We start from the raw sequence: 20,107 nt of genomic DNA on the forward strand, positions 1-20,107 counted from the left end.
CAGGTCGAGGCTGCGGTGACCAGGAGCAGCCACTGCACTCCAGTCTGGGTGACAGAGTGAGACTCAAAAAAAAAGAAGTCAAATTCAGGGTCAAGGACGTCACCAGTAGCCATGTGACTGATAACAAGTTAGAATGTAAGTCAGCAACAGCTGTGTTCCTAGTAAGCGTCATCTGGAAGGCAACTGAGACTACCCGGAAACAGGTAAAAAAAAAAAAAAAAACAGAATTGCTGTAGAACCCTAAGTATTCTGTAAAGTTCCAGAGTCTTCTAATTCACCTTGTGGATTAAGCAGAGAAATGATACAGTAAAACAAATTTCATTCATTCTCTCCTGGGCACTTTGAGACTCAGAAAGAGTCTACCTTAATCCTCAGAGAAAAATCTTCTTCTCCTTTTCTATATATGAAAGAGACTTCCTCTTAGATCTGTTCTGGATGCCAGTGTCTCTATTGATTTCATAAGCAGCCATAGCACTCATCATTCATGCAAAGGAGAATCACTGATGGTTCATGAAACAGATTTTAGCAGCAAAGGTATCCTAAAGGAGGCTTCTGGTTTCCATATTGTTGACTTTTTTAGCTGGAAGGGCCAGAATGACCATCACCACTAATTGTCATCTGCTCAAGTTTAAGTGACTCTTCAGGCTTCATGGTGTTTGCTACTGTAAAATTCTACCTCCTTAGTCTTTTTTTTTTAATAAGACTTCTCACCATCAACACAAATGCTGGCTCTCCAGGCTATTTTTCTCCAACAAACTGATTGCAACCCATAAAGATGCTCAATAGCAATTAGGTTTTATTGTTCTCATCTCACTTATGTGTATAGGAGCCATCAAAATGTAAAATGCACATATCCTCTGACTTAGCAATCCCCCTTCTAAGAATTTATCCCTGGGGATGTGTTCATGTGTGGGTACAAGGACATATGTACATGGACACTCATTTGTAACATGATTTAAAGTAGCAAAATAATGGGCACAACCTTAATATGAGAGACAGGCAAGCATATGGAAGATATCCCTGCATATTGATGTGGTACGATTAGTACAAAAAGCAAGGTGGGAACAGTGTCTCAAGCATGGTAGCATATGTGTTTTTTTAAAAAAGGGAACACATACATACATATGTGTGGGTGGGTGTACACACACACAACTCACACACTCATTTACACACATACATATGCTCACAATCTCTGGACGAATAACAAAAGAAATGGATCAGCTGGGCTCCTGTAGTCCCAGCTCCTTAGGAGACTGAGGTAGGAGGATCACTTGAGCCTAGGAGTACAGCCTAGACAGCACAGAAGACCCCATCTCTTTAAAAAAAACTGATCAAGGTAGTTGCCTCTGGGGAAGGGAACTGAGGTGAGGTGGAAGCAAATGAGAGGCAGTTCTATATCTTTTCAGCAGGGCTTAACTGTTTTACCCTGTGTAAAATTTTTTTAAGTACACAGAAAGAGAGAGAAACAATCATCAAGGAATTAACTTTGCCAAAGCTATCTAGCAGTGGCACCTACTGGTAAAATAACTTCCTGTCCCAAAGTATATCTTAGAAAAGAAAATCCTGAGTTTTCCTGGCACATCCATTTCAGCTATTAGTCAGGAAATATGTTTATATTAGAGTCTCATAAGAAACTCTTTATTGGTATTAGGGCTTCTGAGCATAAGGCTTAAAAGTACCATCTGGCTGGTAAGTTATAGTTCATTATGGTTTGAATTGCACGCTATAAAAAAGAGTGAAGAATATTTCTATATCCTTCTATGGGGTGATCTCCAGCACAGAGTGGTAAGTGAAAAAAGCAAGGCAGGAAAAAAATATGTGCAGAGTACGCTACCATTTATCTAAGAAGGGAGAGAGCTACAAATAACATATAGCTTTACTTATATCTAAAAACTGAAAAGACAAACCAAGAAAAAAAATTAATGGTTGCCATGAGAGACAAGAAAATAGGCTGGAGGGGACAGGAATAGATAGATTTCTCTAAATCAGTGGTTCTCAACCAGGGCAATGCTGCCCCTGCCCTTGGGGGACATTTGGCAACATATGGAAGTATTTTTAGTGTCACAATTGGGGAGAGGGGTACTACTGGCATCTAGTGGTAAAGGCCAGGAATGCCGTCAAACATCCTGCAATACACAGGACAGTTCCCACATGTAACAATGAATAATCTAGCCCCAAATGTCAATAGCACAGATAATATACCTGATAAGGAACTTATACCTAGAATATATAAAGAACTCTTACAACTCCATAACAAAAATACAAAAACCCAATCTAAAAATGGGCAAAGAATGTGAATGGACATTTCTCCAAAGAAGACATACAAGTGGCCAATAAACATACAAAAAGATGTTCAACATCCTTAGTCATGGGGAAATGCAAATCAGAGCCACAGAGAAATGTCACTAGGATAGCTATAATCAAAAGACAAACAATAGCAAATGTGACAAAGAATGTGGAGAAATTGGGACCCTCACATGATGCTGGTGGGAAAGTAAAATGTTGCAGCCACTTTAGAAAACAGTCTGACACTTCCTCAAAGGGTTAAAAATAAAATTAACATATGACCCAGCAATGCTACTACTAGATAAAATGAAAACATATGTCCACAAAAAAATCTGCACATGAATGTTCACAGCAGCATTATTCATAATAGCCAAATAGCAGAAACAATCCAAATGCCAATCGATGGATGAATGGATCAATAAAATGTGGCATGTTCACACAACGGAATATTAATCACCAACAAAAAGAAACAAAATACCGATACATGCTACAACATAGACAGACCTTAAAAACATTGTGCTAAGTAAAAGAAACCAGTGACAAAAGGCTACATATTGTATTATTCCACTTATATGAAATGGCTAGAATTGGCACACCTATAAAGACACAAAGTAGATTAATGGTTCCCTGGGACTTGGAGGATAGGAGGTTTTGAGGTGTCAGTTAAGGAGTGTGGGGTTTATTTCTGGAGTAGTGAAAATGGTCTAAGACAGGCACAGTGGCTCACGCCTATAATCTCACCATGTTGAGAGGCAGAGGTGAGAGGACTGCCTGAGCCCAGGGGTTCAAGACCAGCCTGGGTAACTTGGCAAAACCTGGTCTCTACAATAAATCAAAAAAATTAGCCAGGCATGGTGATGCACGCTTGTAGTTCCAGCTACTTGGAAGACTGAGGCAGAAGGGTCACCTGAGCCCAGCAGGTCAAGGCTGCGGTGGCCGTGAGTGTGCCTCTGCACTCCAGCCTGGGCAACAGAGTGAGACTCCAACTCAAAAAAAAAAAAAAGAAAAGAAAAGAAAACGGTCTAAAATCTACTGTGGTCGTGGTTGCACGGATTTGTGGATATGCTAAAAGTCACTGGAGTGTATACTTTAAATGGCTACATTTTGTGGTATGTGAATTATATCTCAATAAAGCTGTTTTTGAAAGCAAATCACAATTGTGAGGCACATGCTCCATTAGAGGTGGGTGCTCGGCAGCCAGGGCACAGTTGGGCGTGCACAGACAGCTGGCAAACTGGCAAACTAAAGACCAGTTACAATGTGCAAAGAGTGTTCCATTAGTGGTGATCACAATAGCGCAGGCGCACAAGGCATAGACAAGAAAAGAGGTCAGGAATGTCTTCCCGGGATGAACAGGAAACTGTTGGTAACTGAGGTGTTATTGTTTTTAATTAAATTCTTCATTGATTTTATTGAGATTCTAGGGGGAGAGAGATTTTAGGCAGGGGGACATCTTAGGTATAGGGAAACTCAGGCTATATCTGAAAAATCAAGTTCAGGCTGTCCAAACATAAAACCCAAAGCATGAGAGAAATCGGAATGTCATGGGACAAATTAGCAAAGCAGCAGGTGACAGAGCATGAGACTCAGCCAAGAATCCTGGGCTGAATATCTGAGGGGAAAAGGAATTGGTAGAAGATAAGGATCAGCGCAGAATGGTTGTCACTTTTGTTTTAGAAAGACAGATGACCAGCAATGTGGAAAATAGGCAGACTGGGGATGAGTCTAGAGACAGGACAGCTCATTTATTTATAGTAGATGTTATAAATTGTTGTCACAGCCAATTTAATCCTTTACTAAACATTAAGCTTGAAAGCTACAACAAAAAGAAATCAGCCCAGGATTATGGCTTTAAGGTACAGCTGACAAAATAGACTATCAAGTACAAAGCGGTTTGATGTAAAAGTAATAATGATAATTAAAAATTCATATATAATTAAAAATGTTCTGGTGCTATCGAGAAAAAAATAATAGCCTCGTAGGAGTTTACGTGACAACCAGGAACCAAATAACAAAGACTGGACCCAGAAAGATAAGCCACTTACTACAGGAACTGGGGCATTTGGCTCAAATTCTGTGGAATCAGCATCTGAAGATTAAGAAAAGAGTTCAGTAATTCACCAATCTTTCTTAAAAAATGTGAAATGATAAATTTTTTAAATAAATAATTATTAGTAAATCTCGAACTTACCTTTCAAGTTAAGGCAGTTTCTTGCAAATTCTATTACTGCTAGCTGCATCCCAAGGCAAATTCCTATTTTAGAAAGCACGTATACAAAGCAAACAAACACACTTTGTAATTATTCATATTTTCTGTTTATTTGTTTACTGCCTGTCTCCCCCATCCAGAATGCAGACTCCCAAAGAGCAAGACCTTCCCTATTTTGTTCCCTGCTGTCTCCTCAGAGCAGTTCCTGGCAGAGAGCAGGGCAGGGGGCTAGACAACCAAGGGGCAACCTGAGGCCTGGAGCTGATGAAGCAGGAATGCGAAGTCAGAAAGGGGCAGAAAAGGAGAGGGTGGGATCCAAAGGGCAAATCTGCTGCCTTCCAGATATGCCCCTATTTCAGGGCATCTGTGTGGGCTGCAGGGCTGTCCCAGAATGCTTGATTTCTTCAGAGGACATCCAACAGCACCCCAACTCAAGAGGGAGTCTCCCTGGGCTGAGACTTCCCACTCCCTCTTCGCAAGCTCTCACAGCCACATACACGGACTTGGCCAGAAGGCAAGAGGATCTAAGCAGCACAGGCTGCTAAGCCACAGAATAGCCCCATAACCTTCACTAGAGGGCAAAGCAGCTGGGGAGCGTGGGGGGTAGGGGACAGGAAGGTGGTTGGTGCCTCCACGGTGGCCTTGAGGGCAGTGGGCAGCAGGAAATAAAATGAAGAATGGGACTGAACAGAGTGCTTGGTGATGAAGGAAGGCAGAGAACTATGTCACCCAGGACTGTTGTCACAGGGATGCTCCCAGACTCAGCTCCACAGTCACTATGACCCAGCAAGTCTCTCCACTAAGCAAATACCAAGGATCATCCCAGATGCTTTTATAGACACATATGAGGTATACAAGGGACACAAAGCAGGGAGGCAATCGATACACTGGTGATGCCAAAACAAAAGTTAAGAAGCAGGAAACAGCTGAGTGCTTTGGGGGACTTCACAAACTCCGTATGACTGGGACATCAAAAGATGCTGTGTTAAAGAGAAGGCTAAAGACCTGGCCAGGCATGACGGCTCACACCTGTAATCCCAGCACTTTAGGAGGCTGAGGCGGGAGGATTGCTTGAGCACATGAGTTCAAGACCAGCCTAGGCAACATAATAAGACTTTTTCTCCACAAAAAAATCAAAATATTAGCCAGGTGTGGTGGTAACATGTCTGTGGTCCCAGCTACTCAGGAGGCTGAGGCGAAAGGATCGCCTGAGCCCAGGAGGTTGAGGCTGTGGTGAGCCGTGATCATGCCACTGTACTCCAGCCTGAGTGATAGAGTGGGACCTCTGACTCAAAAAAAAAAAAGACTTGCAAACACCATTCTATATCATTAAAATTATCTGAAGAACACTAGCCATGTTTAGAAAGTAACATCAAAAGAAAACAATGGCCCAGATAAGCTGAAACCAGTAAAGCAAAGCAAAGTATCAAGGTAAGCATTCCTGGATTCTCTTTTTAAAATAAATCCTAAGAGGAGAGTATCTAGGAAGCTAATTAAGGAGCAGATAATAGGGAAATACACAATCTGCTGGTATTAAAAGCCTATCCACTGGGCTCATAAACCCACCAAGCTGTCTACTGCATAGTGGGAAACACAGCCTCTCAGCTTCCCCCTCCTGCCTGAACCCCTGACTGCAGGGCTGCCCTTGCCAAATCAGGGCCCTGTTTCATCTGTTTCCCTGGTACGAAAGTCACACTTTGTAATTTTAACAAAAGCATTAAAAAGCCCCAACTCTACCAAATTTTAACAGAACTGATCTCATGACATCAGATGGTCTTTTTGTATTCTCTTTTCCAGAATAAACGTACGTTTCAACTGAAACACGTTTTCTTATCAGAAAGACACTGTGGAGTTCTGTTGAATGGGTCTCTGCTTGAAGTGGTAAGGGGATGGGTTGGGGTGGAGATCGGAGAAGGTAAGAGCAGGTGCAGACAGAGACTTTTCTGAGCCTCTTGCTAGCCCAGGCAAAAGAACAGCTAGTTCTCCTAGGATGACAAACGTTTTCTGTAAAGAATCAGATAGAATCTTTCTGTAAAGATTCCAGCTCTCCGTCTCTCTGTTGCTCTCTCCCTCTCTGCAGCTCTCTCCCTGCCTCTCTCTCTCCCACTTCCTCTCTCTCTCTTACTCTCTCTTTCTCTCTTTTCTTTTTTTCCGTTACAGATCCCCTCTGTAACAACCCTTTTAATAAATCTCTTGGTCCTGAAAAAAAAAAAAAAAAGATTCCAGGCTTTGTAGGTCATAGGGTCTCAAATTCTGACATTGTATCACAAAAGCAGCCGTAGTCAACATGCAAAAAATTGGTGTGGCTGTGTTCCCATAAAACTTGATTTATAAAAACAGGCCATGAGCCAGATTTGGAATATAGTTTCCTGACCCCTATGACAGACTATTTGGCATCTGAACTTTCAAATCTGAGTGCACACCTTCATGATAACAAACTTTCAGTGTTACCCCATTAGGTGTCAAAAATTTAATTGATTCATTGTTAGGATCAGTAAACATGAGTTTTACCCAGAAAAGGAATCTTCTTTGTCCTTGCCCAAGAAATCGCCTGGAGTTTTCCCAATGTTCCTCTGATTCCAAAGCCTCCAGGCACAAGAATACCACTAAAATCAACATAAAATGAGGGTAAATTTGACTATCCATTATTTTTATTTTTAAAACTGGTGTTTTCAGCCATTCATGCAATGCTTGGCGCAATCACTAGTGAATATGCTCAAGGTTTATTTTCAGAATCGATTACATGATTTCACATCCTAAACTTACTTTTTGAAATCCTCACAGTGTTATGAAGAAGTTGTGACAATTTCTTACAACTGACTTCAATTTTCTGGTAAGTCTTTGTGGCATCAGAGCATAGTAACTGGGAAACTCAGTTCAACTAAGAATGCCACTGGGAGAAGAATCAGAGTAAAAATAGGCTAAAGTTCTTTCAAAGCACTACTACAGGCCAGGAGCGGTGGCTCATGCCTGTAATCCCAGCACTTTGGGAGGCTGAGGCAAGAGGACTGCTTGAATCCAAAAGTTTCAGAACAGCCTGGACTACAAAAAAAATCAAAAAATTAGTCAGACATGGTGACACACGTCTGTAGTCCCAGCTACTCAGGAGGCTGAGGCAGAAAGATCACCTGAGCCCAGGAGGTCGAAGCTGTGGTAAACCATGATCATGCCACTGCACTCCAGCCTGAGTGACATAGTGAGATCCTGACTCAAAAAAAAGCACTACTACAAAAAATGTTAATATCTCTTATATTATCAGAAAGAGCTAAATTGGTAAAAATCAGTCTAAGATTTCAATTGCTAATTAAGTATTTTAGCAAATGAAAATTTCCTGGCGAGAAGATCTTTTAGAGACCTTGTAGGCAAACACCAAATTCAAGAGAAAAAACAACAGAAGGTTTATGCTACCCTCACGATGCAATGCTGCCCCCAAGAGTTCTGTCAATTACTTACAAAATAAAACCTAGAATCAAACTGTGGAAAAGAAAATATAATCCAGAGAGGACAGTCGTCATTCTTATACTTTAACTTTGTATATGTAAGATTCATCTCTGCATCTTTCAGTAGAATCAACACACTTTCCCTCCAATACAGTATCCCCATCCTCCCCAAATAAGATCATTTCCACTGCACATGCCACCAAGATTAACACGGCACGTTTCAAAGCAATGCAGTACACATTCAGCAAAGACCACAAGTACTCCAATTACCTTTCAAAATACACAGAAATAAGCAGTTAGGGTAAAACTGAATTGGATGGGAAAAGCATAATGGCATTGTCCTAACTGGTGTAGACAGGAACTGATACTCACTCAGCTTTGCATAGCTTCTGCCAAGCTTCGTGGAATTTCACAGGGTCCTCAGTTTCAGTGATCTGCTCCAGATCAATGGAGTCTATGTACTAAAAAACATCCAACAGATCAAAGGAGCATTTAAGAAAAATAAATACTCAAAAACACTAGAGCCATCTGACACAATTATTCAATAATTACTTATTATGAAAACACTGCATTGAGCACTGAGGATGGAAAAACACAGTCTCTGCCTTGTAGCTCTTATAATCTTTCAGAGAGATTAAGAAACTGAATAAACAGTCATCTACACCATAGTGTGACAAAGGCTACGATGGGGCCACATCTCATCTAGACCTGGACAGTGGAGGAAAGAAGGGAAAGCGACATCAGAGAAGAGCGCTGGGGAGATGTCTGAGAAGCTAAGTCCTGAGGATGAGTGGAGGTAGGATAAGCATGTGTGTGCGTGTTGAGTAAAATCTCAGGTGAAGGAAGCGTGTGTATGAAACCTCAGAAGAAAGAGTAAGAAAGTGGGACCTTCCAAAGAGGCTCCACTCAGCAATGGGAGAAAAGACCTGATTGGTTAGGGGGAAGCAACGGGCGAGACTTAAAAGCCATGATGGAGTTTACACCTAAAGCCACTTGCAATGGTCTCAAAGTCTGTGTCCTCTCCCCATGATTCACAATGTTGAAATCCAGACTCCCAAGGGGATGGTATTAGGATGTATGACCTCTGGAAGCTAATTAGGACAAAAGGGCAAAGGCTTCATGAATGGGATTAGTGTCCTTATTAAAAAGGCCCCAGGCTGGTGCAGTGGCTCACACCTGTAATCCCAACACTTTGGGCAGCCATGGCGGGAGGATTGCTTGAGCCCAGGAGTTTGAGACCAGCCTGGGCAACATAGTGGGACTCCATCTCTACAAAAAGCAAAAAATATAACTGAGTGTGGTAGCACATGCCTGTGGTCCCAACTACTCAGGACACTGAGGCTGAAGGACTGCCTGAACCCAGGAGGTCAAGTCTGCAGTGAGCTATGATTGTGATTGTACCACTGCACCCCAGCCTGGGCAATAGAGTGAGACCTCTCAACTCAAAAAAAAATTTCTTTTTAAACAGAAAGGCCCAAGAGGGCAGTCTTTCTGTTTCAAAAGAGAAATTTGCCTGTGCCAGGTCTTTCTGGTATGAATCTTTCACCTGTCCTCTCTTTCTTCTCTTCTCGTTAATAAACTTTGTTTTAAAACTTAAAAAAAAAAAAGTCCGGGCGTGACTCACACCTATAATCTCAGCACTTTGGGAGGCAGAGGAGAGAGGACTGCTTGAGCCCAAGGGTTCAAGACCAGCCTGGGAAACCTCGTCTCTATTGGCAAGACCTCGTCTCTACAATTAAAAAAAAAAAAAAACTTAAAAAAGAAAGAAAGGCTCCAGAGACCTCTATTGTCCTTTCTGCCACATGATGATATAATCAGTAGTTGGCAGTCTGACCCCAGAAGAGGGTCCTCTCCAGAACCCAGCCATGCTGGTACCCTGATCTCAGACCCCCAGCCTTCAGAACTGTGAGAGAGAAATGGCAGTTGTTTTTGAGCCACCCGGTCTATCGTACTTTGTTATAGCAGCCCGAACAGATTAAGACACCATTGAAAGGTCTTATGTAAGGGAATGACAGAAACAGAGAGAAACGAGTGTGATTTTAGAAAGACCGCTCTGGTCCAATGTGGCAAACAGAGGGAAGACTAGTGCTAGAAACCAGTAGGAAGTTGTTGCAGTGAGCCAGGAGAGGAAAACAGACATAACATGGCTTTAGAAGGAATACGACAGAGTCACAGTTCAAACAGTACTTACTAGGAGCGAATATGAATGATTTCATGAGATGAAGCATCATGCACATTAGCTCCTACTACACATCAGTCCCTATACATCTATATTATTTTAGTATTTCTTTCCTAAAAATGACTATCTGAATACATCTTAAGATACAAAATTTTAGAGACTTTATAAAATTTGTGTCATGGTAATTTTTCTATTGTTGTTTTCCTTTAGGAACAGAAAGTGAACTATTGCTTGGAAAGTCAAAAATAAAAAGTGATTAGGAAAGGAGCCTGGGCCAGGTGTGGTGGCTCATGCCTATAATCCCAGCACTTTGGGAGGCCGAAGTGGGAGGATTGCTTGAGCCCAGGTGTTCGAGACTAGCTTGGGCAACATAGTGAGACCTTGCCTCTACAAAAAAAAGTTAAAAATTAGCCAGGCATGGTGGTGCGCCACTGTAGTCCCAGCTACTCAGGAGGCTGAGGCAGACGGATCACCTGAGCTCAGGAAGTCAAGGCTACAGTGAGCCATAATAGTGCCACTGCATCCAGCCTGGGTGACAGAGTGATATCTTGTCTTAAAAAAAAAAGAGAAGAAAAAAAGGAAAGAAGGAAGGCTAAAAAGAGAAGAAAGAAAGTCAGCTAGGTCTTAAGCTGGTGTCAAAGTAGAAGTCACTATATTTCTTTAACATATAAATGGATCTTTCTACTCATTATACAAAGTTTTTGCCAATTTAAATCAAGATGATAAGGCTTGCTTAAATCCATATCAAATATCATGAAATATAAATGTGAGATACATATGTATAGAGAGAGAAAGGTATGGTCCAGGTGTGATGGCTCACTCCTATAATTCTAGTGCTTTGGGAAGACAAGGTGGGAAGATTGCTTGATACCAGGAGTTTGAGACCAGCCTGGACAACAAGCACAGTGAGACTTCATCTCTACAAAAAATTTTTTTAAAAACTCAGGCAGGCAGAAGTGGTGTATGCCTATAGTCCCTGCTACTCAGGAGGCTGAGACCGAGGCAGAAGGATCAATTGAGGCCAGGAGTTTGAGGCTGCAGTGAGCTATGATCACACCACTGCACTCCAGCCTGGATGACAAAAGAGGAGTGGGATTTCAGAGAGGAGGAATCTGCTTTCTGCATTTTACATTTATGCTTTGTTGAAATGTTTTATACCGTACTACTATACCTGACAAAGAATATAGTCAAAGACAAAGAATATAGTCAAGCTATATCTATATAACTCCACCTCTGTTATCCCATAATACTGATTTTAAAAAACAAATAATCACTGTTTTCCAGTTAGAAAGGGGAATATGGCATTTTAAAAACCTGGATTCCATTCCAATGCTAATGGGAAACAGTATTCTATTACTTTCTTGTTAAGCAAATACAATGTACTTAAAAGAGTATGCTCCCTTATTTGAATATGCAAAAGCTAATTTCATAAACGTGCTTTAAACTTGCATGCAGAAGGGTAACCCCCTCAGGTCCCCTCCCACTGTTGGAGCTTTTCTGTCCTCTCAATAAATTCTGCTTTCTAAAACAACAACAACAACAACAAAAACTTGCATGTAGAAAAAAAGTTAATACAGCAGGCCAGCAGGCCAGACAGTTATCCTCAAAAAGGCCTGCTACAAGACTGGTCCTTGACTGGTGTCTGGAAACTCGGATGTCAGGAGGGTTCCCACCATTCTAAGAACTGGTAAGAGTGGCTCATGTTGCCTAAACATGCACCTAAACAGCATGGTTTCTGCTGGGCCTGCTTTACTCCTGGAAGTCTGGAATTTTGGTATATGCTAAGCAGAGAGTACCCATGTGACAAGCTCCCAGTAAAAACCCTGGATGCTGAGTCTTGTGAGCTTCCCTGGTAGATGGCACTTAGCACATATTATCTCAACTGGCTGGGAAAATTAAACTCAATTTACAAGATTCCACCAGTGGGAAGGAAGTTTGTGTCCAGTTTCTCTGAGACTTCATCCTGTGAGACTGTTTTGTTTGCTGATTCTGCTTTGTATTCTTTGACTACAATAAATCTTAGCCATGAGGATGACTACATGCTGAGTCCAATGCGTCCTGGTGAATCATGGATCCTGGGGGTGGTCTTAGGGACCCTTCAACATAACCTGCCTCTGTGGACATGAGATATTGGTGTGAATGATTGAAACAGCCAGAAAACAAGAACAGGACTCACCATCAGATTCAACTTGTGGTTGATGGCCAAGGCTGAGTGTTCAAGGGCTTTGAACACAGAGGCGTAGCAGTCCCTGAGCTTGGTGTATTTGCCAACCAGGGCTATGGAACATGTTTTCTGTAATCTTTCATACCTGGGGAGGAAGAAAAGCTCAAAGGTTATATGCATGTAACAGAATATCACAAACATAACAATGGTAGCCACCGCTCTTATTCCAAGGCACTTTTTCCTTAAGAGCAGCTATAGTCCCAGCTACTCAGGAGATTGAGGCAGGAGGATCACTTGAGGCCAGGAGTTTGAGACTGGCCTGGACAACACAGCAAGACCCCATCTCTAAAAAATTTAAAATGTTTTAAAAAAATTAACTGGGCATGGTGGCACACACCCGTAGTCTCAGCTACTCAAAAAGTTGAGACAGGAAGATCACTTGAGCCCAGGAGGTCAATGCTACAGCGAGTTATGATCACACCACTGTACTCCAGCCTGACAACAAAGCAAGACTTTGTCTCTACAAAAAAAAAAAGTGTATATATATTATCCAAACAGATTTCAAAATCATAAGAAATCCTAATGTAGGCTTACATAAGCAGGTACAGATATAAATTTGAGAGATTATATTAGAGAAAAAGTTAAAAGCATTAAAAATAAAAAATTGAAAAGCCATCACCATCTCGTAAACATGAGCTGTTCTTAAATTAGTTTATAAGGTGACATTGTATTAGAAAATGCATTCTGCGTGTCAATAGGAAACATTCCAATATTAACTTAGTAAGGTGACATTGTATAAGAAAATGCATTCAAAGTGTCTACATTTAAAATTGTTACATTCCCAGCTGGCCTACAAAAGTCTGGTTATTCATGGCATGCCTGAAGAATGGTGCTAAGAGAACGATTTAAAATACCATAAGCCATTTAGATCATTTTTATGAGAAAAACTCCATTCTACAGAAGACCCTCAATCAAATTTTACCATTAGAGACACAATCTTTAGTGTTGCTTTTCTCTGGAAATCTGTTTGAAGAACATGAAAAATATCTGGTCTGGTATTAAGTATGTGGAAATGTCATCTTGGGTTTGGAAATGTTTTAGGGCTTTGAAGCAAACCCTTCCCCAAACACCTTAGAAAAATGTTACGGTGATGAGGAACATCCCTCTTCCAGATCAACATCTGCAAAGAACGCGGGAGACATGTGATCGCCAACAGGCAACGTGGAGAAAAAGGCACAAGAAGCTAAGAAGTCAAATCTGATAGGAAAGGTGACTCTCTAGGAAGGTAACTAAAGTAGCTGAGAGAAGGTTGTCAACTCTTTAACTCCCTGCTTCATTTTATGTTGTCCTGGAGATTTTGTAGCTGTCCGAGCCTCACAACACCTCTCCGTGAAGGATACAGGTAATGACAAGCAGGCTGACAGCAGGCCAAGTATCAAAGCTGAGGTCAGAGGAAGGCAGTCACAGCTGGGCCTGGGCCTCACCCCCTTTTCCATCCTCCATAGACCAGAAAGAAGCAGCACTGAAGTCAATGTCACATGTTCCTCCTTCTTCTCACTCATGCCTAGTCTTTCCAGGGGAAAAGGAGTCACTGGAAGGCAGGTGAGACAGGTGAGTCTACTGGCTATCTATCCACATACTGGGGAGGGGACTGCGGCAAGAAGGTGTGCTGGGCCCAGCCCTCTTGCTCCCTTTCTCTCTCAGACCTGCACTTTCCAGAGCAGCCAAGCATCTTCTTCATATGCCCCACTCAGCCATCTGCCATCACTGAGTTAAGGCAAGCATCTAATACTACTGGAGCAGCTATGGGAAGGGGAGGGGGAGTCCACTTTGCAGGCCCATCCCCTACAAGCAGGTTCCAAGGGAAGTAAAGGGCAAGAGGTGGAGGGGCATCCCCACCTTGGCCTGGGGTCCCAGGCAAGCATTCCCTTGGTGTAACCAAGGACCCCCTGGCCTCTGCGCAGCACTGGGCCTCCATGATGGAGGCTGCCCCTCTGACCTCTGTTTGCTTCCTTGCATCTTTCCATAGGCTGTACTGATTGGACAGGAGCTATAGAATGGACACCCTACACCACTATTATCAATTAACTAGTGTCACCACCAACATGATACAGAGGGACTAATGCACAACATCATGCCTTTGCTTGAAGATAGTAGCTGAATGACGGCCCCCCTAAAAAACGTGTCCCCCAGAACCTGTGAATGTGACCTTGTTTGGAAAAAGGGTCTCTGCAGATGCAATTAAGTTAAGGCTCTCCAGATGAGATCATTCTGGATTAGGGCAAGCCCAAAGTTCAGTGACTAGCATCCTTATAAAAGAAGAGAAGAGAGAAAGTGACATGAAGGGAAGACAGAGACAGGAGTGATAGGGCCACAGCCAAGGAATATCAGGGATTGCCAGCAGCCATCCGAAGCGAGGAGAGAGGCCTGGGTGGGACAGAAGGAACCAATCCTGTGGGTGCCTTGATTTTGGACTTCTGACCCCCATTACTGTGAGAGAATAAGTTTCTGTTGTTTTAAGCTACCGAGTTTATGGTTATTTGTTATGGCAGCCACAGGAAACTAAGACAAAGACTAAACATTTAGCTTTAAAAAGCATAAAAGCATAGAGTAAATTTTAGAGTTATTTCCAATAAAAAGAACTAAAGTATTAAAACTTCTAGTGCTTAAAGAGGATTAGCCCTAAGCTACTCAGAAAATTACCACAAAATGACTGATTCCTTCAATACTCTGGAGGGCGGGGACTTCATCGTATCACCATTTATTAGAGTATCTAAGCTCAGAAACTGCACTCTATTCCTGATTCTACCTGCCTCAGAAAGTCTGAAGCATTTTTTAAAATTTTAAGTGAAAGAGCCAGAGAACTTAAATCGGATTAGTCATCTACCAAGGGCAATGATTTTCTCACCATCAAATCATTTCAATTATTATTACCAACATAAGCAACTAATACTTAGTGCCTGACTCAATGTTAAGTCCTCACATTTTCTCTTATAATCGCCACTAAGTGGGTACTAGTAGCCTCATTATACTTGAATGGTAGAACAAACCCAGAGAGGTTAAGTAACTCCCCAAACTCATACAGCTAGTAAAAGGAGGAGGTAGGCTCTGAATCTATTGCACCTACTGCGTCTAACCTAAGCTGCACAAGAAGTCAGGCAGCCTAGGACTGTAGAGTCCCGCCTGAACTATATTGAGTAAATGGAAACAAGTGACAGGGACTTACCTTCCTTTTTTTTTTTTAATGAAAGACAGGGTCTCACTATATTGCCCAGGCTGACCTTGAACTCCTGGCATCAAGCAATCCACCTACCTCAGCTTCCCAAATAGCTGGAACTATAGGCATGTGTCACTGTGCCCAGCTTAATTTCCATATGGTTTATTTTATTTTTATTTTTTTGAGTTGGAGTCTCACTCTGTTGCCCAGGCTGGAGTGCAGTGGCACACTCCCGGCCACCACAGCCTCAACCTGCTGGGCTCCAGCGATCCTTCTGCCTCAGCCTTCCAAGAAGCCAGAACTACAGGCATGCACTACCACACCCAGCTATCCATATGATTTCAAGTTAGACAAACTTTGCTTAAATTAATATAGTTATCTGAAAGCTAAAATCTATTAGGAATTGTAGGAATGATGCTGAATAGTTAATAACTACAAGGTGGAACAATAATGGCATAGCCAAAGCTTTCCATTCAAAAGAATTTTCTTTAGGAAATGTTAGCCTAACCTTAGAAACAAACAAAACAAAATAAAAAATTGGGCAACCCCCTTGGGTCCCCTCCCACTCTGGAAGCTTTTCTGTCCTCTCAATAAATCCTGCTTTCTCAAAAAAATTAAAGAGATAAAAATCCTGCAACATTTACAACTGTTTAAAATGTTCAGAAACTAAAAAATAATCTAATAAATAAATAAAATCCTTCTGGAATCTAAAAAAAATTCCTTTCACAATCCAAATTCGATTCAGAATCCAATTCAATTAACTTTGGTTTAAGTAAAACAAAATCAAAAGTTTCAGAAATCTTCAAAGAATACAGTGAAACACCATATCAATGTACTATATCTTTAAGTATATCCAGATCAAAACAGACTGTCAAAGACAACATGCTTATCCTTTAAAGCAGTTCTTAGTCTTACCCCCAAACTCAAGAATTATTAAAGAGTATATAAATAATTCCTTTCGCTTACCTGTCAGCCATATTTCTCCACTTGAAAAGCAAATTACTTGCAGAATCACCAATGGGCAGGTCTAATCTCTCCTTAAAATATTTAACAATGCCTTGTTCTTCCAAAAGCACAGGCACTCGGTATGTGGAAGAAACATCATGGATACATATGACCTAATCGATGATGAGAAAAACATTCATATTTAGGTGGATCGACTCAAATATGCCACAAGGATGAGACAAAACTCACAGAGACTGGCAGTTTATTCATATTGATATTTTTTAAAAAGAACAAGAAAACCCAGCTACTTAAACAAGAGTCAGAATTAACACAAGGTTAGTTTTATCTAATTACAAAACTCTTTGAATTCACTATCCTATGCCTGGAACCATTGATGCTATCGAATAATTAAATGTATATTAGGTTTTCCCCCAGTTCTTGGCCCACAGCTTCAAAAACCCTCAGAATTTCCTGAGTGATAAGAATGTCTTTGCTATGCAAAATAAAGTGACTCCTGGTGGCCCCAGATAGCTTGAGGATGGGGCTAAGAAAAACCAAGTGATTAGAGAGCTAGAACTTTCGGCCATTGACCTGACCTCTGGGAAGGGAAAGGTGGCTAGAGATTGAGTTCAAACATGTGGCCACTGGGCGTCTATAATCCCAGCACTTTGGGAGGCCAAGGTGAGAGGATTGCCTAAGCCCATGGGTTTGAGACCAGCCTGGGCAACTTGGTGAGACCTCATCTCTACAATAAATCAAAACATTAGCTGGGCATGGTGGCGCATGCCTGTGGTTCCAGCTGCTTGGAAGGCTGAAGTGGAAGGATGGCCTGAGCCCAGCAGGTCAAGGCTATGGTGGCCGTGAGCATGCCATTGCACTCCAGCCTGGGCAACAGAGTGAAACTCCAACTCAAAAAGAAAAACCAAAAAACAAACATGTGGCCAATGAGTCAATCAGTCATGCCTATACAATAAAACCTCAATAAAAACTCTGGAGACCAAGGCTCAGGGGAGGTCCCTGGTTGGTGAATATATGAAGGTACCAGGAGGGCAGCACACTTTGACTCAACAAAAAGTTCCTGTGCTCAGGACCCTCCTAGACCTTGCCCTCTGTATCTCTTTATCTGGCTTTTCATTTACACCCTTTAGCTTAACGGTAATTGTAAATATAGCACTTTTCTAAGCTCTGTAGGTCACTCTAGTGAACTATCAAACCTGAGAGGATTATGGGAAGCCCCAAATTTATAGTCAAGTTGGTGGCTCATGTCTGTAATACCAGCACTTTGGGAGGCCGAGGCAGGGGGATCACCTGAGCCCAGGAGTTTAAGACAAGCCTGGGCAACATAGCAAGACCTCATCCCCACAAAAACCAATTTTTTTAATTTTCCTTTTTCATAAAGTTGTGAACAAGAAAAAAAAATTAGCCCAGCTTGGGGACACTGGAAACTTGTGGCAGGTGTCTGAAGAGGGGGGCAGTCTTATAAGGGATTGAGCCCTTAAACCTGTGTGTCAGTTGCTCACACTGGGTAATGTCAGAATTGAATGGCAAGATTCCCAGCTGGTGTCAGAGAATTGCTGTTGAAATATAGATGTTTTATATGTCAGTACCCAACAATTCTTGCCCAAGGTACCATCCTCTAAGTCTGGGTCCAAGTAGTAACACTGAATACACACATCTTGTCTTCTAAGTGTGTGTATGAGGTTTGTTCATTCATTCATTGTTGCTGCTAACGTAGTTGCTTTTGGCTGCAACCTTGTTCCCTGTTCCCTTCATTTGGATAAATTTACAAGCACACGTTGACCACAGAAAAATTAATCATACTTGCCGGAGGAGACAGGCACCTTTAAATTCCAGGAGGTGCCTAGCCGTGGTCATTTTTCACGCTTACCTTAATGGGCTTTCCATAACCTCTCAAGTACATCCAAGGGGCTACTTGCAGGTATTTGAGGATCTGCCACATCCTAAGCAAATGCCAAAAAATGTTATGCCAACTCTGCGTTCAGTCTGAAACTGCCCATATAAAATTAATACAGGGCTGGGCTCAGTGGCTCAGCCTGTAATCCCGCACCTTCGGGAGGCTGAGGTGAGTGGATTGCCTGAGCCCGCAGGTTCGAGACCCGCCTGGGCAGGCGAGACCTCATCTCTACAATAAAATTAAAAAATTAGCCGGGCGTGGTAGCACGCACCTGTAATTCCGGCTACTCGGAAAGCTGAGGCGGAAGGATCGCCGGAGCCCAGCAGGTCGAGGCTGCAGTGGCCGGAAGCGGCCACTGCACTCCAGTCTGGGTGACAGAGTGAGACACCAACTCAAAAAAAAAAAAAAATTAATATAGAGTCACAGGGCAAAATCTGAGGAAAAGACCTGAGTCCTGCAAAGTTGCAGGTAAAGCTAAAAGTTGACCAGGCATGGTGGCTCATGTCTGTAATCCCAGCACTTTGGGAGGTCGAGGCAGAGGGATCACTTGAGCCCAGGAGTTCAAGACAAGCCTGGGCAACATAGTAAGACCTCATCTCTATTAAAAAGTTTTTTTTAATTTTCCTTTTTAATATAGTGGTGAATAAGAAAAAAAAATTAGCCTGGCATGGTGGCACATACCTGTAGTCTAAGCTACTAGGGAGGCTGAGGTGAAAGGATTGCCTGAGCACAGGAGTTTGAGGCTGCAGTGAGCAGTGGTCATGCCACTGCACTCCAACCTGAGTGATGAAGTGAGACTCTGACTCCACCAAAAAAAAAAAGTTAACAAATCTGTTGCTTCTAAGTTCTGTTTCTAACTGTGCCTTCTTTCTTGCTCATACATAGTTGCTTCAATAGAAAGCAGTCACTAATAATTGATTATCTTCATGTCCTGACCCTAGATGAAAGTTGCCCACAAGAAGATTGATGAAACTGATTTTCCCTTAAACAATGAGCCTGAGGTCCTGCACATCTCCCTGATGGCATCCAGGAGTTTCACTGGCCTCCTGCACACCTTTCTGTAAAGGTATAGGCAGAGGTATAAGGTAAATGCTAACCAACCATGGTAACCAGCCATCATCCCTTAGGCTGCTTCTCTATAATGGCTTACTGCTCAGGAGTCAGGTCACTGGGAGTCACAAGACTTGTAACTTCCCCAGTTGCTACTGTAAAGCCTCTCAGATATTTTTAGACTTTGCATTTTGATAGACCAACTGGTCCCACCCAAGTCCATGATTTGCACCAAGCTAATTAGACCAGTCCCAATCCCCATGGCTCTGTGCACAAAGATAATCTTGGCACCCCATGACTTCATCCCCAACCAATCAGCAGTGTCTGTTCCCTATCCTCCTGCCTGCCAAATTATCTCTAAAAGCCCGAGTCTAAAATTTATCAGGAAGGCAGATTTGAGAAATATCTCTTGTCTCCTGCTTGGCTGTCCGGCAATAATTTTTTTTTTTTTTTTTTAGAATCAGAGTCTCACTGTTGCCCATATTCTGAGATAATAGCTTGTAACATATTTGTTGGTAACCGAATATGGCGTTTTTTTGATTGTTTTTTTTTAATTTGTCACACAGGCTGGAATGCAGTGGCACGCTCACGGCCACTATAGCCTCGACCTGCTGGGCTCAGGTGTTCCTTCTGCCTCAGCCTTCCAAGTAACTTGAACTATACGCATGTGCTATCATGCCTGACAAATTTTTTCATTTATTG

At 42.1% G+C, this 20,107-nt stretch overlaps 1 protein-coding gene across 1 annotated transcript in view; it reads right to left on the minus strand.

Annotated features, from left to right (window-relative positions):
• CTPS2 (CTP synthase 2) overlaps window positions 1–20,107 on the minus strand; it is a gene marked incomplete at its 3' end in the record, with an annotated part of 88,830 nt that overhangs the window by 39,818 nt on the left and 28,905 nt on the right. Inside the window, exons 9-14 of the mRNA XM_021713756.1 lie at window positions 16,462–16,613; window positions 12,291–12,423; window positions 8,308–8,396; window positions 7,007–7,101; window positions 4,478–4,540; window positions 4,332–4,375 (exon numbers count right to left, since the gene is read on the minus strand). Coding sequence (XP_021569431.1) covers window positions 4,332–4,375; window positions 4,478–4,540; window positions 7,007–7,101; window positions 8,308–8,396; window positions 12,291–12,423; window positions 16,462–16,613 — 576 coding nt within the window. The remainder of the gene's footprint in view (window positions 1–4,331; window positions 4,376–4,477; window positions 4,541–7,006; window positions 7,102–8,307; window positions 8,397–12,290; window positions 12,424–16,461; window positions 16,614–20,107) is intronic.

This window comes from Carlito syrichta, unplaced genomic scaffold (genome assembly GCF_000164805.1).
Source record: "Carlito syrichta isolate Samal-C Ts95f unplaced genomic scaffold, Tarsius_syrichta-2.0.1 Scaffold304715, whole genome shotgun sequence".
NCBI classification, from domain to species: domain Eukaryota; kingdom Metazoa; phylum Chordata; class Mammalia; order Primates; family Tarsiidae; genus Carlito; species Carlito syrichta.